Source organism: Cavia porcellus, unplaced genomic scaffold, assembly GCF_034190915.1.
Source record: "Cavia porcellus strain 051 isolate PalLab524CR breed Dunkin Hartley unplaced genomic scaffold, mCavPor4.1 scaffold_6, whole genome shotgun sequence".
Taxonomy (NCBI): domain Eukaryota; kingdom Metazoa; phylum Chordata; class Mammalia; order Rodentia; family Caviidae; genus Cavia; species Cavia porcellus.
Window position 1 is genome coordinate 50918620 of NW_026947489.1, and position 18499 is coordinate 50937118.

The window sequence follows — 18499 nt, forward strand, 5'->3', positions numbered from 1 at the left end:
TCATGGGGAGCTTAGTATTGCATGGACGTGAGTTTGGAAAATGCTGTTGTGAGTGAAGTGAAACCACAGAAAGGGTTTGAACAAGGAAGTGACACAGCCAGCTCTGCTTGTCCATCCAATCCCTTTGGCACATGTGCACAGAACAGAACTAGCCTATGGATTAACAGGATTAATCTAAGATTAACAAGAAGACTATTGTCATAGTCTTGATTCTAGATGACAAGAAACTGAGCCAGGCAGAGGCAGAAGAGATTGAAAACTGACTGATAAATATGAGCAATATAAATTCAAATCCTTGTGGCCTACTGATTGGTTTTATGTGAAGACAGGAGGGATAAGAGAAAGAAGGATCGAGGCTAAAGCTCAAGCTTCCAGCAAAGGCAATGGATGCACAGTGGTACTGGTAACCAGGGTGGGGAATAGGGGAAGTGAAGCAGGACTGGGGAAGAGTTGATCAATTTTACTTACCTTGAGAGCTTTGAGTTTGAAGTTCTCTGTGGCAGATACATGGATAGCTGAGACTGAAACCCAGGAATGGGGCTAAAGACATAGACTTGCTGATCAGTAGCATGTGGGCGTTGCTGACACCATGGGCATAAGGGAGACTGAGAGAGAAAGTGTGCCTTGAGCAACAATGGTAGGAGACCAAGGACAAGGCTCTGGGTTGGACAGAGAGACATAGGAGACAGCAAGAAATCAGAGGAGGAAGCTGAAACAGGAGAAGAATAGTGTTCCAGACCTAAGAGGCAAGAGTTCTCAAAAGCTGTTTGTGTTTTTAAGGCTTTGTTTCCTTTTAGCAGCACATTTTCTGTTTGGCTGTGGCTAATATTAAAATTAGCTTTCATTCCTGAGCGTGGAGTGACAGACTGTGAGGGAAAGTGTCCCAGATCCACTTCATGGGAAAGAAAACCTAGCCTAGGATTTCAAAAACTTGTTGTAAAATATTCATGAAGTTGGATTGTTTTACCCAGGAAGTCAAAGCCAACTTTACTTTTATTATGGGCAAGAAAGGAGAAAAGGGGACTTGGGATTTAGCTTAGTGGTGTAGCACCTGCCTGGCAAGTATGTAAGGTCCTGAGGTTCAATTCCCAATACCAAAAAAAAAAAAAAAATTAAAGGAAGGAAGGAAGAAAGAAAGAGAGAGAGAAAGAAAGGAAAGGGAAGGAAGAAAAAAAGAAAGAAAAAAAGAAAAAAGAGGGCCAGGGACATAGCTCAGTTCAACCCCCAGTACCACAAAAAAAAAAAAAAAAAAAAAAAAAAAAAAAAAAGAGAGAGAGAGAGAGAGAGAGCAAAAGAAAGAAAGAAAGGAGAAAAACCTGCAAAACACATTGGGTGAAATCCTTCTTGTAGGCTTGAGGAAGGTGTTCATGGTGGGATTTGAAGAGCAGGACAGGACAGCTGGCCAGGAAACCAGGGCTCCCCTGCTGAGTTCCATTTTCAATAGTCCACTTATTTTGTTCTCCTCTTGTTCTTCTTTCTTCTTTCTCTAGTCATTTCCCATCTTCCTCTGCTCATCTCTAGAACATGTACTTGGCACTGACTGTGCCAGGCATGAACTCAGTGTTGGTTTCTAGTAATTTATTATCTTAGGGGGAACTCAAAAATGTGCCCAGATCAGTAGATCTGAAATTGGCAAGTGATCGGGTTTCTACCAGAAGAGGAAGACTGGGAGTAGCTTCCCAGAGAAGGTGACATCAGGGCTGGCCACTGAAAATTCTCTGCTAGCACTAGCAACAGCAGCATAAGGTGTACCCATCAGGCCAGTGTCCACTTGGTACTCATGTCAATGACAGTGGACTGTCCCCTGGAGGAGAGAAGGTAGAAAGAGGCATGGAGGAATTTTAGAGATGTGATTCGTGAATGCAAATTAAGGAAAGAAACTTTCTTGCAAGTGAGATGCTTCCTTAAGGAGGAGGCAGGCAGCAGGCTGTGGGCAACCCCACAGCTGTTTACCTTGGAGACAAAGAAGGTAGCAAATCTCACCATGTTTCTATTTTATCTTGCAGCCAAGGCTTATCATTAGGGGCTACATTTCCCTGTTTCTCCTTCCTTATTTTTGATAAAAAGCTGAGGCGGGTGTCTTAGTTACTTTTTACTTGTGGCTGAAACAAAATACATGAAGCCCAAAGTTGGGAAAGGAAACGTTTATTTCCTACAGTTTTGGAGGTTTCAGTCCATACTCAGTTGGCTCCAAGGCAGGGTGGCATGGCTGGGCCACAGTTCATGGCGCCTTCAAACACCAAGGCAGAAACCAGCAACAGAGCAAGACACACTTTCTTCCCGCCATTACATCACATCCTGGCTCCACCCCTAGGCCAGTGTAGCACTCACACCCCCAATCCAAGCACTAGACAATGAACCAATCACAAATGCATAATGCAAATGCATGAGGCCTGGGGGCCACCAACATAAACCATGACAGCGGGTTTTAGATAATTTCATTATCAGCTTTTACTTTGTACTGAATCAAAATCCAATCCCTTCAGTCTTAGTGTTGGGGGTGTTGGGGTTGAGACAGGGTCTCCCTATGTAGTTGAGGCTGGCCTTGAACTCACTATGTAGCCCAGGCTGCCCTTGGACCTGAAACGGTCCTGCTGCTTCAGTCTCCCCATGCCTAGGTGTTTTCTTATTATTTTGTTTGTTTGTTTTTGCATCTCTTGAATGCTGTTTGTTGAGACTTCAGTGTTCTTGTCTCTGTTCCCACCATATCTTCCTTTTGTGATAGATCTTTCTCCTCATTTTTTTTTCTCAGAAACAGTGTAGGTGAGAATTTCTAGTTGACTTTCCTTTCACCCACCTTTCTTAAACACGATTGCTTTTATCTTCTTCTAGCTTTCGTTTCTCCTTTTCCTTTAGATACTTTAAATATGGTTTCCTATGTTTTTAAAGTTTGGATGACTCCTCTGCTTTCATTTCATGGAATATTGAGTATTGTACCATGTTTCTTACTTCTCAGTGAAGTTGCCCCCATAGAAGGTAGTAGCCAGGTTGGAGGGGTTGCCAAGAATCCCAGCATATTCTGAGCTCTGCATAGCAAGTCTGTTGAGCACCTGCTCTGGAAACTTTCTCTCTTTTACCTTTCTATAGAATTTTCAACTTCCTTCAAATCTCCATGGATACCTTATACTTGTGAACTTCAGTCAACCCTACATACTAAGGGATGTGGAGGTCATGGCCACTAAAGCTTTATATTTTGGGTTTTGGGGTTAAAGACCCATCCATTTCCCATCTTCTATGTTATTGAACCACCTATGTTACTACCCAGCCTGATTTAAAAAAAGAAAAGATAAAAGTCTGGGTAGTATGTACCTTACAGCACAAAAGACCAAGAGACCATACTTTCCACTGCTGCTTCCCCTGACTCAAGTCGCAACAAAAATTTCTCAGCTCCATGTGATGGTGGGTGGGAAGTGACTGCACCTGACCCAGCTTTCCTGACCCCTTAGGCGTGCTCTTTAGCATCGAGGTCACCTCTACCTACTTCGCAGTGCGGAATTACTGGCGAGGATTCTTTGCAGCCACATTCAGTGCTTTTGTGTTCCGTGTGCTGGCGGTGTGGAACAAGGATGCTGGTAACAGGGAAGGCCAAGGGAGGAGGTGAAGAAAGGGTAACGAGGGGAGCTCTGGGGGGCACGTCTGAAAAGAAATGTATGGCAGCACTTGGGAAGGGGGACCCAAGGCGTAGGACCAGAATCTAGGTCAAGGAGTTGGAGGGCAGGGGTGGTACAATCCTGTGCATAGAAAGACAGGAATTAAAGAGAAGAGGAGAAAGTAGGATTGGAAGAAGGAAAGGAATGTTTGAAACTGATGACCTCTTTTCCCTATCCGTGACTTTCTGTGAAGCTACCCTGCCACCAACACTGTTTTTCCTCCTGCAGTTACTATCACAGCTCTATTTCGAACCAATTTCCGAATGGACTTCCCCTTTGACCTACAGGAACTCCCAGCCTTCGCTGTCATCGGGTCAGTGGGGCTGCCTGCTGAGGGTGTGGTGAGCAGGGAGTGGGTGAGGCTGCGGGTTGGAAGGGACCCAAGCTGGACAGAAGGTGAAGTGGGTGTGGGTAAGGTGGCCAGGGAAGTGGTACAGAAAAGGAAGGTAGGGTGCTGGTATGCATTTCTCTGTAGTCGCTGGGTCTGAGGGAAGTGAATTTCATGTCTGTGAGTTTCCAGCCCTGTAATTTTTTTTTTTTTTTTTTTTTTTTTTTTTGCGGTACCGGGGATTGAACTCACGACCTTGCACTTGCCAGGCAGGCACGTATGCCGCTGAGCTAAATCCCCAACCCTCCAGACCTGTAATTTACACCCTCAGGATTTGCTGTGGGTTCCTGGGAGCTGTATTTGTGTACCTGCATCGCCAAGTCATGCTCGGTGTCCGAAAGCACAAGGCCCTCAGTCAATTTCTTGCTAAGCAGTGAGTCACTGCCCGTCCCTTGCCCTGCCTACTTACTTTCTGGTTTGCCTCAGAGTTCCTCTCTTTTTAATCTTGTGAAAGGTATTAAATGCCTTTAGGTGGAATGCATTAAAACAGCAGGGAGCTCTGTGAGTAGGGGGCAAGATGTAAAAGCTTCTCTATAAAGATTATTTTTTTTGGCAAAGACAGTGCTCTGTGCTGAAAGAATTGTGCCTGTGGTTGACTACCGGAAACTTCAACTCACCAGAGTTGAGCACTGGGGTTCCCAGCTCAGCTGGGGAGAGGCTCTGTTTCTTTTTCAGCCGCCTGCTGTATCCTGGAATTGTTACCTTCCTCATCGCCTCATTCACCTTCCCACCAGGAATGGGCCAGTTCATGGCTGGAGAGGTCAGCTCTAGGGGGACCTGAGGGTGGGGTTCAGGACACTGCACCTAAGCCAGGAAGGAAAGGGGCAGTTCAGGTTCCCTGCGCAAGGCGCAAAAGAGACTCTTGAATAATGAAGTTGGGAATGAGTTCTCTAAAAAAGGGAACACAACAGATCCTCAGAGAACCTGCTCCCTCTGCTTCTTCCCCAAACAGCTGATGCCCCGGGAAGCCATCAGTACTCTGTTTGACAACAATACGTGGGTAAAACACGAGGGTGACCCCAAAAGCCTGGGCCAGTCGGCTGTGTGGATTCACCCACGGGTCAATGTTGTCATCATCATCCTTCTCTTCTTTATCATGAAGGTACTGGAGCCCCACGGTGGCCCCCCAAACCTCTGTTTTCAATCAAGCCACCCAGGACTTGCATGGGGTAGCAAGGGGAATGTATCTGGTCTGTATCTGACCTAAAAAGGTTACTAGGAAACCAGGGCATAAATAAGTTGCCCGTGTCTAGATGTGAACCACATCTGGGTTAATTGCTCCATTCATGTCAGCTCAGTGATGCTAGTGTAATTATAATAACCCCTCTAATGGTTTCACTTGTTATCTTATTAAGGCATCACAACAGCCACATAAACAAGGCAAGACGAAGTTTAGCAATATAGACAACTGTGTCAAAACCTCAAATTAATTAGCCAAGTTCCTCCCACATGTTAGGTAATTAGGTGCTTTAGTCTCCATGTATTTTTCATTTTTAGGTGATTAGCACACACATTCACCCCTGCCAGTCTGTGGGTAATCTCTTTTTCTGGAATTTCAAAAGAGATGACAATATTTAAATCTATTTTATTAGTGACTAAGTAATTTGTGTAAATGTTATTATCCCCTAGGTAGTGAGGCTATGAAGATTTCGCCATGCTCAGACTATTTCTTCCTAACTTCAGTTAGGAAATGAAAACTGGCTTTTTAAAAACATCTGTTCTTTTTCATACCTGTCTATCAGAAACTGTATATTTATAGCCTTCTCAGTTACTGCCTTTTACAAACACATTTTTTATTTCCACCCTTGGTTGTGACATCTGCACAATTACTGATTACCTTTCTTTTCTACTTTTTTGGTAATTCCTCTTTTGGTAATAGTATGGCTTGCCTAAGTAATCCAACACTTTCCTTGGTATATTACAGTTCTCATGCATGTCTGTCCACACTGAACTTTCATGACTTTGAATACCTTGCTATTAACTTCTTTGTTGTACCTTTTATGAATCTACATTTTTCCAGCATGAGTCACTAAGTTATATTTATATTATTATTACAATGCAGTGGGTTTATTTATTCAAACAATGTTATTAAACACTTATGTGTCAAGTACATAATACTTGATCTTTTGTCTTTGTCTAATCTTGTGCTTACAGCTGAAAAAATTACTTTAAAACCAGGCATAGTAACTCACACCTATAATCTCACCATTCTGGAAGGTTCAGGAAGGGAATCCTAAGTTTGAGCCCAGCCTGGGCAGCTTATAAAGTTAGCAAGACCTTCATGTAAAAAGGGTTGGGGATGTAGCTCAGTGCGAAGGTTCTGAGTTCAATCCACAGTGCCGTAAAAAGATTTTTTTCTATTCATCTCATGTACTTTGCAATGTTTATCTAATCGAGTAGAGATACCAGGTGCTTCACACATGAGGTTTCAACTTATATGCTCAGGGTTAGTGTGGCTTTCTTAAAAGTTATATTTGTCTATGTTCTTCCCTGAGCCACTTGAGGTTGGTAAATTGGATCTAAATTTTCTATATTTTGTACAATTCCCTTCAATAATTTATTCCTTATTTATTTCTACCTTCAAAATATTTGACATTTTTTCATAAAGAAATTCTTAATGTCTTTTAGGGATTTGATTTCTGGACTTTTAGTGTAGAGTTTTCATCTTTTTCAATTTATAAATCTTAGCTCCCCATACTGGGCATTGACTCTACAAACCCATTTGTAGTTTTGTTCTCCAGTGATGAGGACTGTGTTTTTCTGTATTTCTCTACACTAAGCCAAATGGTAATACTGGGGTCATCCATACTGTTAAAGTGTAAAAATAGTCTAAAGTTTTATAGAAACAAAATACTATGCATTCCCCCACTCACCTCATTCTACCTTCTGAGATTTCTAGTTATGTATCTGCCTTCCACTTCATGGATTAAGCCCTACTTAGATGATATAGAATGATTCAACTATATATTGCTATGATTAATTTCTCACTGAATTATACACTTGTTAATGTTTATATCATAAGTGTATTAGAAAAACAACCCATACTTCCTGGGCTACATTTCAGTCTTAACAGTTAGCAGCAGGTCTATGATACTCTATAGTATTTATAAACATAAAATCATTTATTGCTACAAACATGTGAGGTTACTACTTATTACTGTTTCCTAGCATTTCCCACAGTTAGACCGACAAGTTAGTACCTGAAGTTTTCTGGCAGTATAAACTAGTGAGATTCTCAATTCAGCTCTTCTATAACATCGATGAAGGGAAATCCTGTCTTCCTTTATCTCAAGACATAGCAAGTATCCTTGTGTTGTAACTCAAACTATTTACAATTCTATCCTCTCCATTTCCCTTTTAATAAGTCTAATACCCAATCAAATCTCATCAGTTCTCAATACAGCCGGATGTTTTATAGAATTCATTCTGCTGATCTATCCCTCTTGTGAAGGGCCTAAGTCTCTATTTAGAGTCTATGATAATTGGCCTCTAGTTTCCTAGGTTTCTAGAACTGGGTGTTTAAGAGTTGTTTTCCACATCACTTCAGAGTCTGTTCTTTCAGGTGACAATAGCTAAAAGAGTTCACTTATCTCCTGTGTGATTCTTTGTGCTGTAGGAGCAGATGACTTCAATGCCCTTTGATCCTCACTGTTTGCACGCATATCTTGGAGATAATCCAGTTTCTCCTCTGAAATCATACCCATTGGTCACCTGTAATCTGCACTACTGCAGTTTCAGATTATCTTGAGCCTACAAATCTCTTATGGTTTTTATGTACTTATCACAAAGAGATGGTGCCTAATAGTTCAAGGGGTCTCAAACTGTTAAATGTCACGATCACTTAAGAAGCTTAAACTGCAAGTGCCTAGAATCATGTCGTCTATGGGGTCTGGTCATCTTCATTTCAAACACATTCCTAGGGATAAGTGCTACTGTTGGGTATTTTAGTAAATATTAGCTCCGAGGAGCTTTTTCTGCTTTGCATGAATACTATTTGACCACTCTATGGTCCGTCTTCCTTCTCTCCCTTCCTCCTTCCTGTATCCCATCTACATTTACTAGGCATTGTGCCAGTCCATTTTCTCCCTTCAAATTTCAGTCCATATTCTCATCTTGGATATTTAATTTTGCAACTTTAATTCTTTTAAAGCGGTATGTTCTGAGAGTACATTTTGCCTTATTTGAGTAGTTCTGGGATGAAGCTTTCTGAAAATCTTTATTGCTACCTTGTGAGTTCAGGCTTGGCTGAGGAGAATTAGAGAATTAAGAAATGTATTTCCAATTAGTTTGCAGTGCAACTGAAGCAGTTTTAACACTTTTAATATTTTAATCTTGTCAATTTGTTTGAACATCTCTTCCCATCTTGTATCTAATTAGTTTGAGATCTTTTTCCAACATGGACTTACTTGTTTTAGAAGTACATATGTATGTCAAACTTCTGCTTCATTTATGTGTTATGTCTCATACTTTTATTTCTTTGGAAAATATTTCAGAAGTTCAATCACTACTGCCTCTATTCCTTTTCCATTGTCTTTCTCAATTCTTTTCATTCTTTGCCTAATAATGTATATCCTGCATGTGCTACAACTAAATTTCTATTAAGATACTGCTTGGTGAAATTGGCCTTGGAGATATTTTCCATTGTATTAGCTGACTAATCAGGCCCTCACTTGGTCCCTTCAGTTCACTAAGAACAGACTTGAGTGTGGAGAGGCTTCTGGCAATGGAAGCACATGCCAGGCAGGTGCTCTACCACTGAGTCACACTCCTTGTCTCAGATCTAAGTTTTGATCTTCGGGTTAAAATGGTTTGATGTAACAGCAAATGACACAGGCAAGACACTCTTCCTTCAAGTTCCCCTCATAAGATCTGACACATAGGTGGCTTTATAAAGCTAACCTAGTCACAGTAAGTCACTGAGAATTTAGTGTCTGCCAGGGAGACCTTGGGGGCTCATTTTCGAAAACATTACCAAGGAAAGGACTCTTCTGGCTTTAAAAGTTTTGGGCTACTGTCTAGCAGAAAACTTCCTGGGCTAAGGAAAGACAGTGGGTTGGGGTCCTCTCAGGGCAGTGAAAGAAGGATCTTTTGGGGCTCTATTCCTTTTTCTAGAGTGTGCCAAAAGGAAAACACAGTCATCCAAAGTAGGAGAGATTTGGGTTAGGCTCTCTTATCCTGTTGTCTTCGATGATCTCTGAGAATGCCAAGTTTTTTGGTTCTGAAGAAAGGGAGAGAGGATGACTTCCAGAAGGATTAGCTATCCTGGGATTTCTGTGATGACACCAGAAGAGGGAAGGAGGAGGACAGCGAGAAGGGAGTGCACTGGTGCTTGCTGAGCAGAGTAAAGAATGTTCTAATACTTTTTCTCCACCCTAGTTTTGGATGTCCATTGTGGCCACCACTATGCCCATACCCTGTGGAGGCTTCATGCCTGTGTTTGTGCTAGGTAAGTTCTGGTGGTGTCTTATTGGTCGCTGCAATCTAAGCTACTGAGGGACAAGCAGATACCTGAGATACTGGGAATTTGCATTTGGTCTTAAGAGACATTAGCTTGAAAACAGAGAATGAAGAACTTGGATCTCACAGGACTTTTCTTTCGTTCCCATCTAGGAGCTGCATTTGGAAGGCTTGTGGGAGAAATCATGGCCATGCTATTCCCAGATGGTATCTTATTTGATGACATCATCTACAAAATTCTCCCTGGGGGCTATGCAGTAATTGGTGAGACACATTCCCACCTTCCAGTGACCAATCTTGGAGAATCCTGAATCCCCACAATCAAAGTCTCCCAGTACATCTTCAATCCAGAATACACAGTATGGTTTTAATTTAATGCTGCTTAAATCACCTCTCATTCAAATACTCGACCCATTGCTCTGACTCTTGTGATCTCTCACTCTACTTCTTTGAACTTTGGTTTCCGCAAGGGAAAATTGGTAACAGGGATATTACATGAGGAGGGAAGGCTGAAAGCACCTCAGACAGTGTCTGAGTGTCTAGTAAGGGTTTTCCTCTCCTTCTTGAGAATCGTGGGCCCCACAGTGCAGGCAACTGCTCAGGTGTGCTTAACCTGAGATGTACTGATATTGTTGGGGACTAAACACAGGTGTAGGAGCTGACAGACATGAGCTGTGGGTTTCCCTGCCACTTGTTGCCTGGATGACCATGGAGCAAGCCAGCTGTTATTCTGAGCCTTAGTTTCTTTATTCTAACATGACTCCCTGAAATAAGGTTATTCTAAAACTGACCATGGGAGTCCCCAGAATTACTATGCCCCCTCCCTGTTTCCCATCCTTGCCAAAATCCCATAACATCTCACCTTCCCCTGGATGAGAACCAGTAAACCAGCTGTGTAACCCAAAGGGCACTCACCCCCATCATGCTTCCTTTATAAAACCTGCCATCAGCAGCTCGCATCTACTCCTACTCTCCTGCTTCATACCTCTCAGGTGTCATCCACATCTTTCCTGGTCTCTGTGTCCCTGTATACACACCCCAGGATTGAATACTGAAAATCAGTTGTGTTTCTTTGGTTGGAATGTTCTGAGTTATTTTATACATACCGTTCAGTGGCATCATTCCTCTCAATATTTTCCTTTTGTGACTTTTTCTCATTACATTTTCACATATGCCTGCTCCAGTATTTTTCCCACAGGCTGTCTACCTCATGTTTGGGTTGGTGCGAAAGTAACTGAAAAATAAACAAGATAGATTCTATCTTCATTGAGGTTATAGAATCATAAACTGTTAGATCTGCAAGGATTTTAGAATTCATTTAATGACCCCTTTGGTCCATAGAGCAGGGATTCCAAAGCAATTGAATTCTACTTATATAGTTGAAACACAGACTCAAGAACTGATGCAGGTCTCGTCTCTCCAATTTCGCAGCACAGTTCTTGGGTTTTCTCTTTATTCATTCATTAATTGTCAGCATCAGCACTTAAGGCTCAAAATAATACGACATAGTGGGGTTTTAAAATGCTCAATTAAGAATCATACAAACTTTTAAAAGCAAAGATTGGATAAGGCATCACTATCTTCATGTTATAAAACAGCATTTTGCCATAAGCAAAGATTTTGTGATTTACTAAATATTATAGAAGAGAATCAAAAACATAATTTTCTAGCAGGTCAGCATTGTAGCCCCTAGTCTTGATTTTAGAAGTATAGTTCCTGACCAAGGCACTGCTTCCCATTCTGTGTTTTTCCTACGACTTCTGTGTATATCCTTCAGGCCAGGAAAGCAGCTCTAACCTCTGGACATATTTCTGTGTCATTCTAGGAGCAGCCGCCCTGACGGGGGCCGTGTCCCATACAGTCTCCACAGCTGTGATTTGCTTCGAATTAACGGGTCAGATTGCTCACATCCTACCTATGATGGTGGCTGTTATCTTGGCCAACATGGTAGCTCAGAGCCTGCAGCCTTCCCTGTATGACAGTATCATCCAGGTCAAGAAGCTACCCTACTTGCCTGACCTTGGTTGGAACCAGCTCAGGTCAGGGGCATTAGTAGGAATTATCTCAGGCTTCCTGGGGGATGGGAGGTTCTGAGGCTGAGACTGAGGTCAGGATCAATGTTGGGAAGCACTGGCTTTGCATTAGTTTCTTATTTCCATGGGGTACACGATAAATTCTGTGAAAATGCACATCCAATCTCATTGAGAGGAATGAAAAGAACAGCAAAGGCCCAGGCATATGGTGGGGCTAACTCACTGTGTTTCCTCCCTCCACAGCAAATTTACAATCTTTGTTGAGGACATCATGGTACGTGATGTGAAGTTTGTTTCAGCTTCATGCACATACGGAGAACTGCGAAACCTGCTCCAGACCACCACAGTCAAGACTCTACCACTGGTTGATTCAAAAGGTCAGTGGGAAGGAAATCGATTCCTGAGCTGCTGACCTCAACAGAGTTTCAGAGAGCTACAGGACACTGATGGGGCTTGTTTTTAGGGACCATCAAACCTGCTTCAGGAGGCCTATTCTGTACTCTTCAGGGATATGATGTTCCTCAAGGAAGGAAAAAGGCAGATCTATCACATGCACAAGAAAATAGTGAAAAATCCAATAAAGAAACACAATTGATTTTCAGTATTCAAGGCAGCTGTGTTCCATAAAGCCACCATGAATATGAAATTACTGGATACTGCTGAACAATTACTTTTAGAGGAAAAATAGGGACCAAGCCTCTGGTCACACCATTTTTGTCAATTAACCAATACATGACCTGATTTATGTATGTTTCTCTTTAACATGCTTTATTCCATAGATACTGCTGAAATATTAACACAGAACTTACAGCCAATGCCACTGTCATCATTCCTGAATGGAGCTTACTTACCACACATATTTTCTCAGTAAACTACATCGCAGTCTCTTTATGCTCAGGAACACCAGGCAGCACTGTATTATTATGTTTGAGACTGTTTTAAACAGCAAATTCACCAACACAAAGCACAGAGATATGAAAAGCCTAGCATTAAATACGCTGCAAAAAGAACCCTCTTTCACAGTACTCAAGCTGGAATGAGAAGGCTGGGCACTGTTATGTTCCATTCCAGCTGGGAACACGAGTGTCAGGCAACTCAGTTTTTTTGTGACTTTGTACATGTCTGTGAATTACACCAAAAGCCCCTGTGGTATTGATATTGGGTTATGAATGTGTATTTTAGTGAAAAGATGAGTTCACAAATAGGGAATGCATAAGTAATAAGGATCAGCTATAAATCTCATGGTCCTTTACTACTTAACTAAATCACACCTGTTCCCGGGACCCAACTTCAAGACAGGAAACTGCTCCCTATAAAAGATCTGAGTAAAGGATGATTTTTCATTTCTCTCTCTCTTTATTCTTCCTGCCCACCTCCAGCGCTTCATCCTGCTTTTTATTATTTCTTCCTGTGTTTTGTACACGTATGTCTTATTTTCTGGTATTCCTTGACGGTATAGACAATAACGTCTATATTACCAGAGCGTTTTGTTCTAAGTATTTACTGGATAGTCAGTAAATATTTCTCTAGTGTTCAAATTAGTGCAATAGATAAAAATCATGTAGCATTACCAGGAGGCATTAAGATTGCCAGTTCTGGGGCTGGGGATTTAGCTCAGCGGCATAAGTACTTACCTTACAAGCAGGCGGTTGTGAGTTCGATCCCCGGTACCAATAAAAATGAAAAAGACAAAAAAAAAAAAAAAAAAAAAAAAAAAAAAGATTGCCAGTTCTGATATTGGATAATCAGAGCATCTAAAATTTTCAAATTATATTAACTCAAATATTTCCTATAAGCTCGGACACCTTTTAAGTGCTTTCCACAGTGGCTCTTTGCTGAAGCAAGCTACTGATGATGAGGTACATGACGTTCATAATAATGGCTGACTTAGGAACATTGATTGCAATGATGTTGCTGCCATTCCAGTGTAAAACTTAATGAATATGTTGATCATCGTAGCAGGATTTTTATAAACATACACAAGATCGTCCCAGGAAAAATAGGCATGTTGTTTACAGCCCAGAAGGACTCAGGTTCTTGACGTGGTGAAACGTCAGATGTGAAAGATGGACCCATTTTTTCCTCCTCCAGTAAAAGACAGGAAGCTTACCTTGCTGGTAGACTTCTTCCAAAATGTGTTCACGTCTCAGCCTATGTGAGTGGCATTTCTTGTTGTGTTCTCTGTGGACAGCATTGATCAGCCTACTTTAATCCAAATAGCAATACAAATAAGTACACTTTAGCATCAATCCGTGTGCTACCAGTTGGGTCTGTAAGTGCTGAATGGCTGACGTAAAAGAGAGTCAGGGAAGTTACCCCCGAAGGATTTTTGAAATGCTTTTTTGGGAAGAGGGCAAGCGCTACAAAAGGGAGGTGCTCTGGGCGTCAGCTGCGCTTACGGTGCAGGGGCGTGGCAGGGTGTGGGCAGCACTCGGGTTGAGCGTGGTGAATTTCCCCCAGATTCCATGATCCTGCTGGGCTCCGTGGAGCGCTCAGAGCTGCAATCCCTTCTGCAGCGCCACCTGTGTCCCGAGCGGAGGTTACGGGCAGTCCAGGACCTGGCGCGGATGATGTCCGAGCTGCCCTACGACGGCAAGGCACGGCTGGCGGGGGACGCGCTCCCGGGCAGTGCGCCAAGGGGCCGGCCTGAGTCCTTTGCCTTTGTGGATGAGGATGAAGATGAGGACCTCTCCGGCAAGACCGAGGTTACAGAGCCTGGAAGGACTAGGGAGCCGGAGGGGGGGGGGCGTCGGCAGGGGGCGCCAGCGACATCTGTTGACGGTGGCTAGGCTGGTGGGCCACCGGTGCAGGGAAACTACCAAGAGGGAAGGAACATGGTGGTGAGAGAACACGACACAGTTCTGGATCCGGTGCCAGAAAGGCCAGTGCCTCAGAGTCTAGCCAGCCACTTAAGGAGATAACGTCAAGATGTGTATCTATCAGAATCAAGAGGAATTTAGGCATTCTGAGCCCTGGAGCAATAGAGTTAGGATGACAACTGGTGAGGGAGTGAAGCTTCAAGCAACTTTTCCCCTGACACCAAGAACTTGTGCTGTTTCTTTCAGCTGCCTCCACCTCCACCACCACCCTGTCCTAGTGCCCCATCGTCCTCTGAGGAGCCCAATGGGCCCCTGCCCAGCCACAAACAGTCACCTGAAGGCCCAGAACCTGCAGGTGAAGATCTCCCTGCATGCCTCGGGGGTTACCCCTGTGCCTTCTCCACCCACCTGTAAGACTAGGAGGTGGGGTGCAGGGACTTTCTTTGGTAGATTCTCCACCTTGCTATCCTAGGTTACAGGGAGCAGAGGTAGTGGAGAGGTGTCCGCTGGGAAGTGCACTTCTTTGAGGGCAAAGTCTCTGGGAAGCTCCTGGCCACTTCCTCCACTCCTTTCAGGTCAAAGATCCTCCGTCTTTCAGTGCCTGCTGCGCTGCTTGCTGGGCAGAACTCGGCCTCCAAAGAAAAAACCAACTCAGGTGAGGGATGTGCTTAAAGAGGAACCAGGAGGCTCACTTTTGAGGAGTGAGAAATTATGGTCTTTAACGGAAAGCAGAGATCCTGCCAAGGATGGTGGCTTGGGAAGAAGACTCTTGTGGTGCTGGCCAGAGAGAGATGGGAAGGTAGCTAGCATGAGAGAAAAAGGAAAGAACTTGATTCTGTGTCTTTCTTCTCTAGGATTCGACAGAGTTAGTGGATAACATGTCACCGGAAGAGGTAAGTAAGAGAAACAGCTCTTCAGATGGATTGTTTAATCCGATGAAGTTATTGCTATTTTTCCTACTTTCTCTATTTTGTTATTATAATGGTTAAATGTAAAGGTTAGGGATGTGGCTTTGCATGCAAGGTCCTGGGTTCTATCCCCAGGAAAAAAAAATTTTAAACGTAGATGGGGAAATATTTTGCAAAGTTGGAGAAAGTCATGAGCATGTAATGGGATGCACTATGTTCTCAGAGGGACAGGGTCCTTGCAGAAGGGGACAGTTCATGAGTAGATAGGACCATTGTACCCTAGACCTGGAAATGGAAGATCCAGACTAGGGAGAGGCTATACAAGAAGGATGGGATTTACTGGCAGCAGAACCAGCCCTAAAACATAACAAGGGAGAGAATCACATCAAAATTCTTAATGGGAAACCTGCCCTGGTGGACCCATCAAGCCCTAGGACATTGTACCCCTGGAAGATGTTTGTCCTGAGATTTTGAAGAGCTACAAATGTGAGGCAAATAATGACAGTGTTGTCTCATGGAGGCAGATGCCTCTTTCTTAACAGAAGCCATTATCAAATCCATGAGAGAAAAATCAAATCCTGAATGTGCTTGGATGTGAAGAGTGGACGGAATATGGAACAGTGATTGAGAGCCCAATCAGAACAGGCCCCAGGGGTCATGGAGGAACAGAGAAAATCCATTAGCAACTATTGTACGTACTAGAGGGAATGCAAGTTGGCTGCAAAGAGAGCACTTTTAGAGTACGTAGCTGACAAAAAGCCATGGCGAATACTATTTTAAAATAAATATCTTATTGAACATCCAGAATAAATATGTACCGAAGACTCAAAATGCTACCAGCTCAGAGGAGGGACTTACAGTGGAAAGGAAGGAAGAAATGGTACTCTCTCCCTTGCCGTCCATTCATAAATGACTTATGGAAGAGCCAGATAGATGGTCCCACAGGCGGGGAAAAAAAGAGCCTTTTCTTCTGCCACAAGCAGGAAGCAGATGAACCAGACTGCAATAAAGGAATACTTTGTCTAGTTGTTAATATCTATTTTATTTAACATGCACCAAAAAAAAGTGAAACCCAGTTCATTTATCAGTGTGGAGCTCCTCACCGCATGTTCCTTAGTCCTTTGTGCCACTGATGGGACATTTCAATCAAGACACAAAGTGCAGCTAAGTATAAAAAGAAGAGAAATTTTATATTTCTATATAAGAAAGACTTTAAGGCTCTACCAACTCTCATGTGACCCATGGAGCTATTCTGAAGGGATAATATTTAATAGGAGTCAAAATTCAGGATATTTTGAGCATAGTGCTCACCTCAGATCAGATGACAACTTGATGTCAACTAAGATGTTGGTATTGATAAAAACAGTATGGGCAGTATAGCATGGAAAGAAGTCAATACTGAAAGAACCTCTCCCAAGTCCTTGCTATAATTTGTTTAATTCTGTATATTCTGTTCAGAATAGCCACAGTTAGAACTCTGGCTTCTAATTGGTGCTGAGCTTTTTACAAGATCCAACAGCAGTATCTTCTCGCCTTACACAAGTTGAGGCTGAACCCGAAACATGGTTAACCCACAAAGCCAGATACCCAGTTCCACTGGTCATGGCCTGTGGAGTCCTGGGAAGACTATAACATGGTGCACCTCTGCTTCCTCATCTGTAAAGTGAAGATGAAGATAGAGTTGTTGGGAAGATGCTAGCAGCTAAGACATGTAAAGAAGTTAGAGCCAAGCTCTGCACAGAGGAAGTGCTTGGTAAATGTTTAGAAGCATAGTGTTACATACATGCAATCCCAGCATTCAAGAGACTGAGGAGGAGGATTGTTGCAAATTTGAGACCACCCTGGGCTCCAACGTGAGTTCAAGGCCAGCCTGAACTGCATAGCAAGACCCTGTCTTCAAAAGACAAAAATAAAAAGTTTACTGAAAATGCTGCTACAGCTCCTGTTGCTCCTAAGGAACAAGCAAAAATGGAAGCTGAGAGGTCGGAAATAGTTGTAGAATGGACCAACACAAAGGCCTGGTGAATCCCAGTATGAACCTTTAGTCAGCAGATTGAGTTTAAAGGAGCTGTGATGGGGTCCAAAAATATTAGGAAAAGAGAGATGGAGGGAGCCTTCTTGTGGACCACACCCTCACCCCCAGAATGAGGGGACAGACTTTGTCCATAGTCTCTGAATCTCAAAGATGTAGAACTGGACAAACAAAAAAGTAAATTAAAGTACTGCATCACTCGGAAGGTGCTAACCAAAGAACAATTTGAGAAAAATGTTAGACTAAGTTATGAAATCCAGAGGCATAAGGGCTTCTTTGGAATTGTGGGGATTTCCATTTGCTTATCTCAAGTCAAGGGAACAGCTGGCCTATGTACCTTAATGCTTTCTTCATTGACTGAGAGACAAAAACAAACCCCAAATGGCTTTGCTGAAGTCAACTAAGTCCATGTTATTCAGTAAGTCTACTCAAATCTGCAACTGTTCCCTGAGCTTTTCTTCCTAAGAGGTGGCAGTACTAGTTACCTCATAATGCACAGCACCCCGAGGAGGTCACTTCCTGTGCACAGAGGTAAGGCCGATACCATATGTGGTTGAGCATGCGCAGTGTCATTTCTGAGAAGGAAAGACCTCCAAAGTACATAGGAATTTTAAAAAAAGAGGGAAAGCCTGTCTAACTGGGCGCATCAGGAAAGTCACACAGTAGGGAAATGGAACAGGCACAGGAAGCCCCGGTAGAAAGAACAATAAAGACGACAGAGCAGAAAGCAGTCTAGTCTAACCGGAGAAGCAGGTCTACAGGAGTAGAGGAAAATAAGGTTGGAAGGATACATAGGAAGTAAATGTTTGGGGGTTCCAAGGGTGTAAGACTTAGGAAGCGAGGGAGCATGTTCTGGGTGCCTGAGGGTGAAGATGGATTTGGAATCTAACGAGGGAGGGTAGGGGAGGAGCCATCTGTGGCAAGACAGGGAGCACTTGGGGCAGGTGGATCTGTGACAGTCTGTAGATTGGAAGAGCACACTGTTTAGAGGGCCTCTGTGATACTGGTGACTTTCCCACCCGCCCTGCAGATCGAGGCCTGGGAGCAGGCGCAGCTGAGCCAGCCTGTCTGCTTTGATTGCTGCTGTATCGACCCGTCTCCCTTCCAGCTGGTGGAGCAGACCACTCTGCACAAGGCGAGACTAGCTGGCTGCTGAGGGCTGCCGGGAGGGCAGGGATGGCGTGGGACACGTGCTTACCTGTGCTCTTCCCA

General features: G+C 43.2%; 1 protein-coding gene and 1 long non-coding RNA gene across 3 annotated transcripts in view; one reads left to right on the forward strand and one right to left on the reverse strand.

Moving 5' to 3' along the window:
* Clcn1 (chloride voltage-gated channel 1) overlaps positions 1 to 18499 on the forward strand; it is a 30000-nt gene that overhangs the window by 8874 nt on the left and 2627 nt on the right. The window contains exons 8-21 of one of the 2 annotated variants that reach the window (XM_003475264.4): positions 3447 to 3572; positions 3879 to 3963; positions 4310 to 4411; positions 4714 to 4798; positions 4991 to 5140; positions 9415 to 9484; positions 9649 to 9759; positions 11321 to 11534; positions 11772 to 11905; positions 13989 to 14233; positions 14594 to 14702; positions 14923 to 15002; positions 15202 to 15240; positions 18318 to 18422. In XM_003475264.4, coding sequence (XP_003475312.2) covers positions 3447 to 3572; positions 3879 to 3963; positions 4310 to 4411; positions 4714 to 4798; positions 4991 to 5140; positions 9415 to 9484; positions 9649 to 9759; positions 11321 to 11534; positions 11772 to 11905; positions 13989 to 14233; positions 14594 to 14702; positions 14923 to 15002; positions 15202 to 15240; positions 18318 to 18422 — 1655 coding nt within the window. The remainder of the gene's footprint in view (positions 1 to 3446; positions 3573 to 3878; positions 3964 to 4309; positions 4412 to 4713; positions 4799 to 4990; positions 5141 to 9414; positions 9485 to 9648; positions 9760 to 11320; positions 11535 to 11771; positions 11906 to 13988; positions 14234 to 14593; positions 14703 to 14922; positions 15003 to 15201; positions 15241 to 18317; positions 18423 to 18499) is intronic. The other variant, XM_013158817.3, reaches the window with a different exon arrangement.
* On the reverse strand, positions 1450 to 11326 carry LOC134476446 (uncharacterized). The gene is made up of 2 exons (XR_010048097.1): positions 10602 to 11326; positions 1450 to 1804 (listed from the first exon to the last, which is right to left on the reverse strand). It is a non-coding gene; the product is annotated as an uncharacterized LOC134476446 (long non-coding RNA).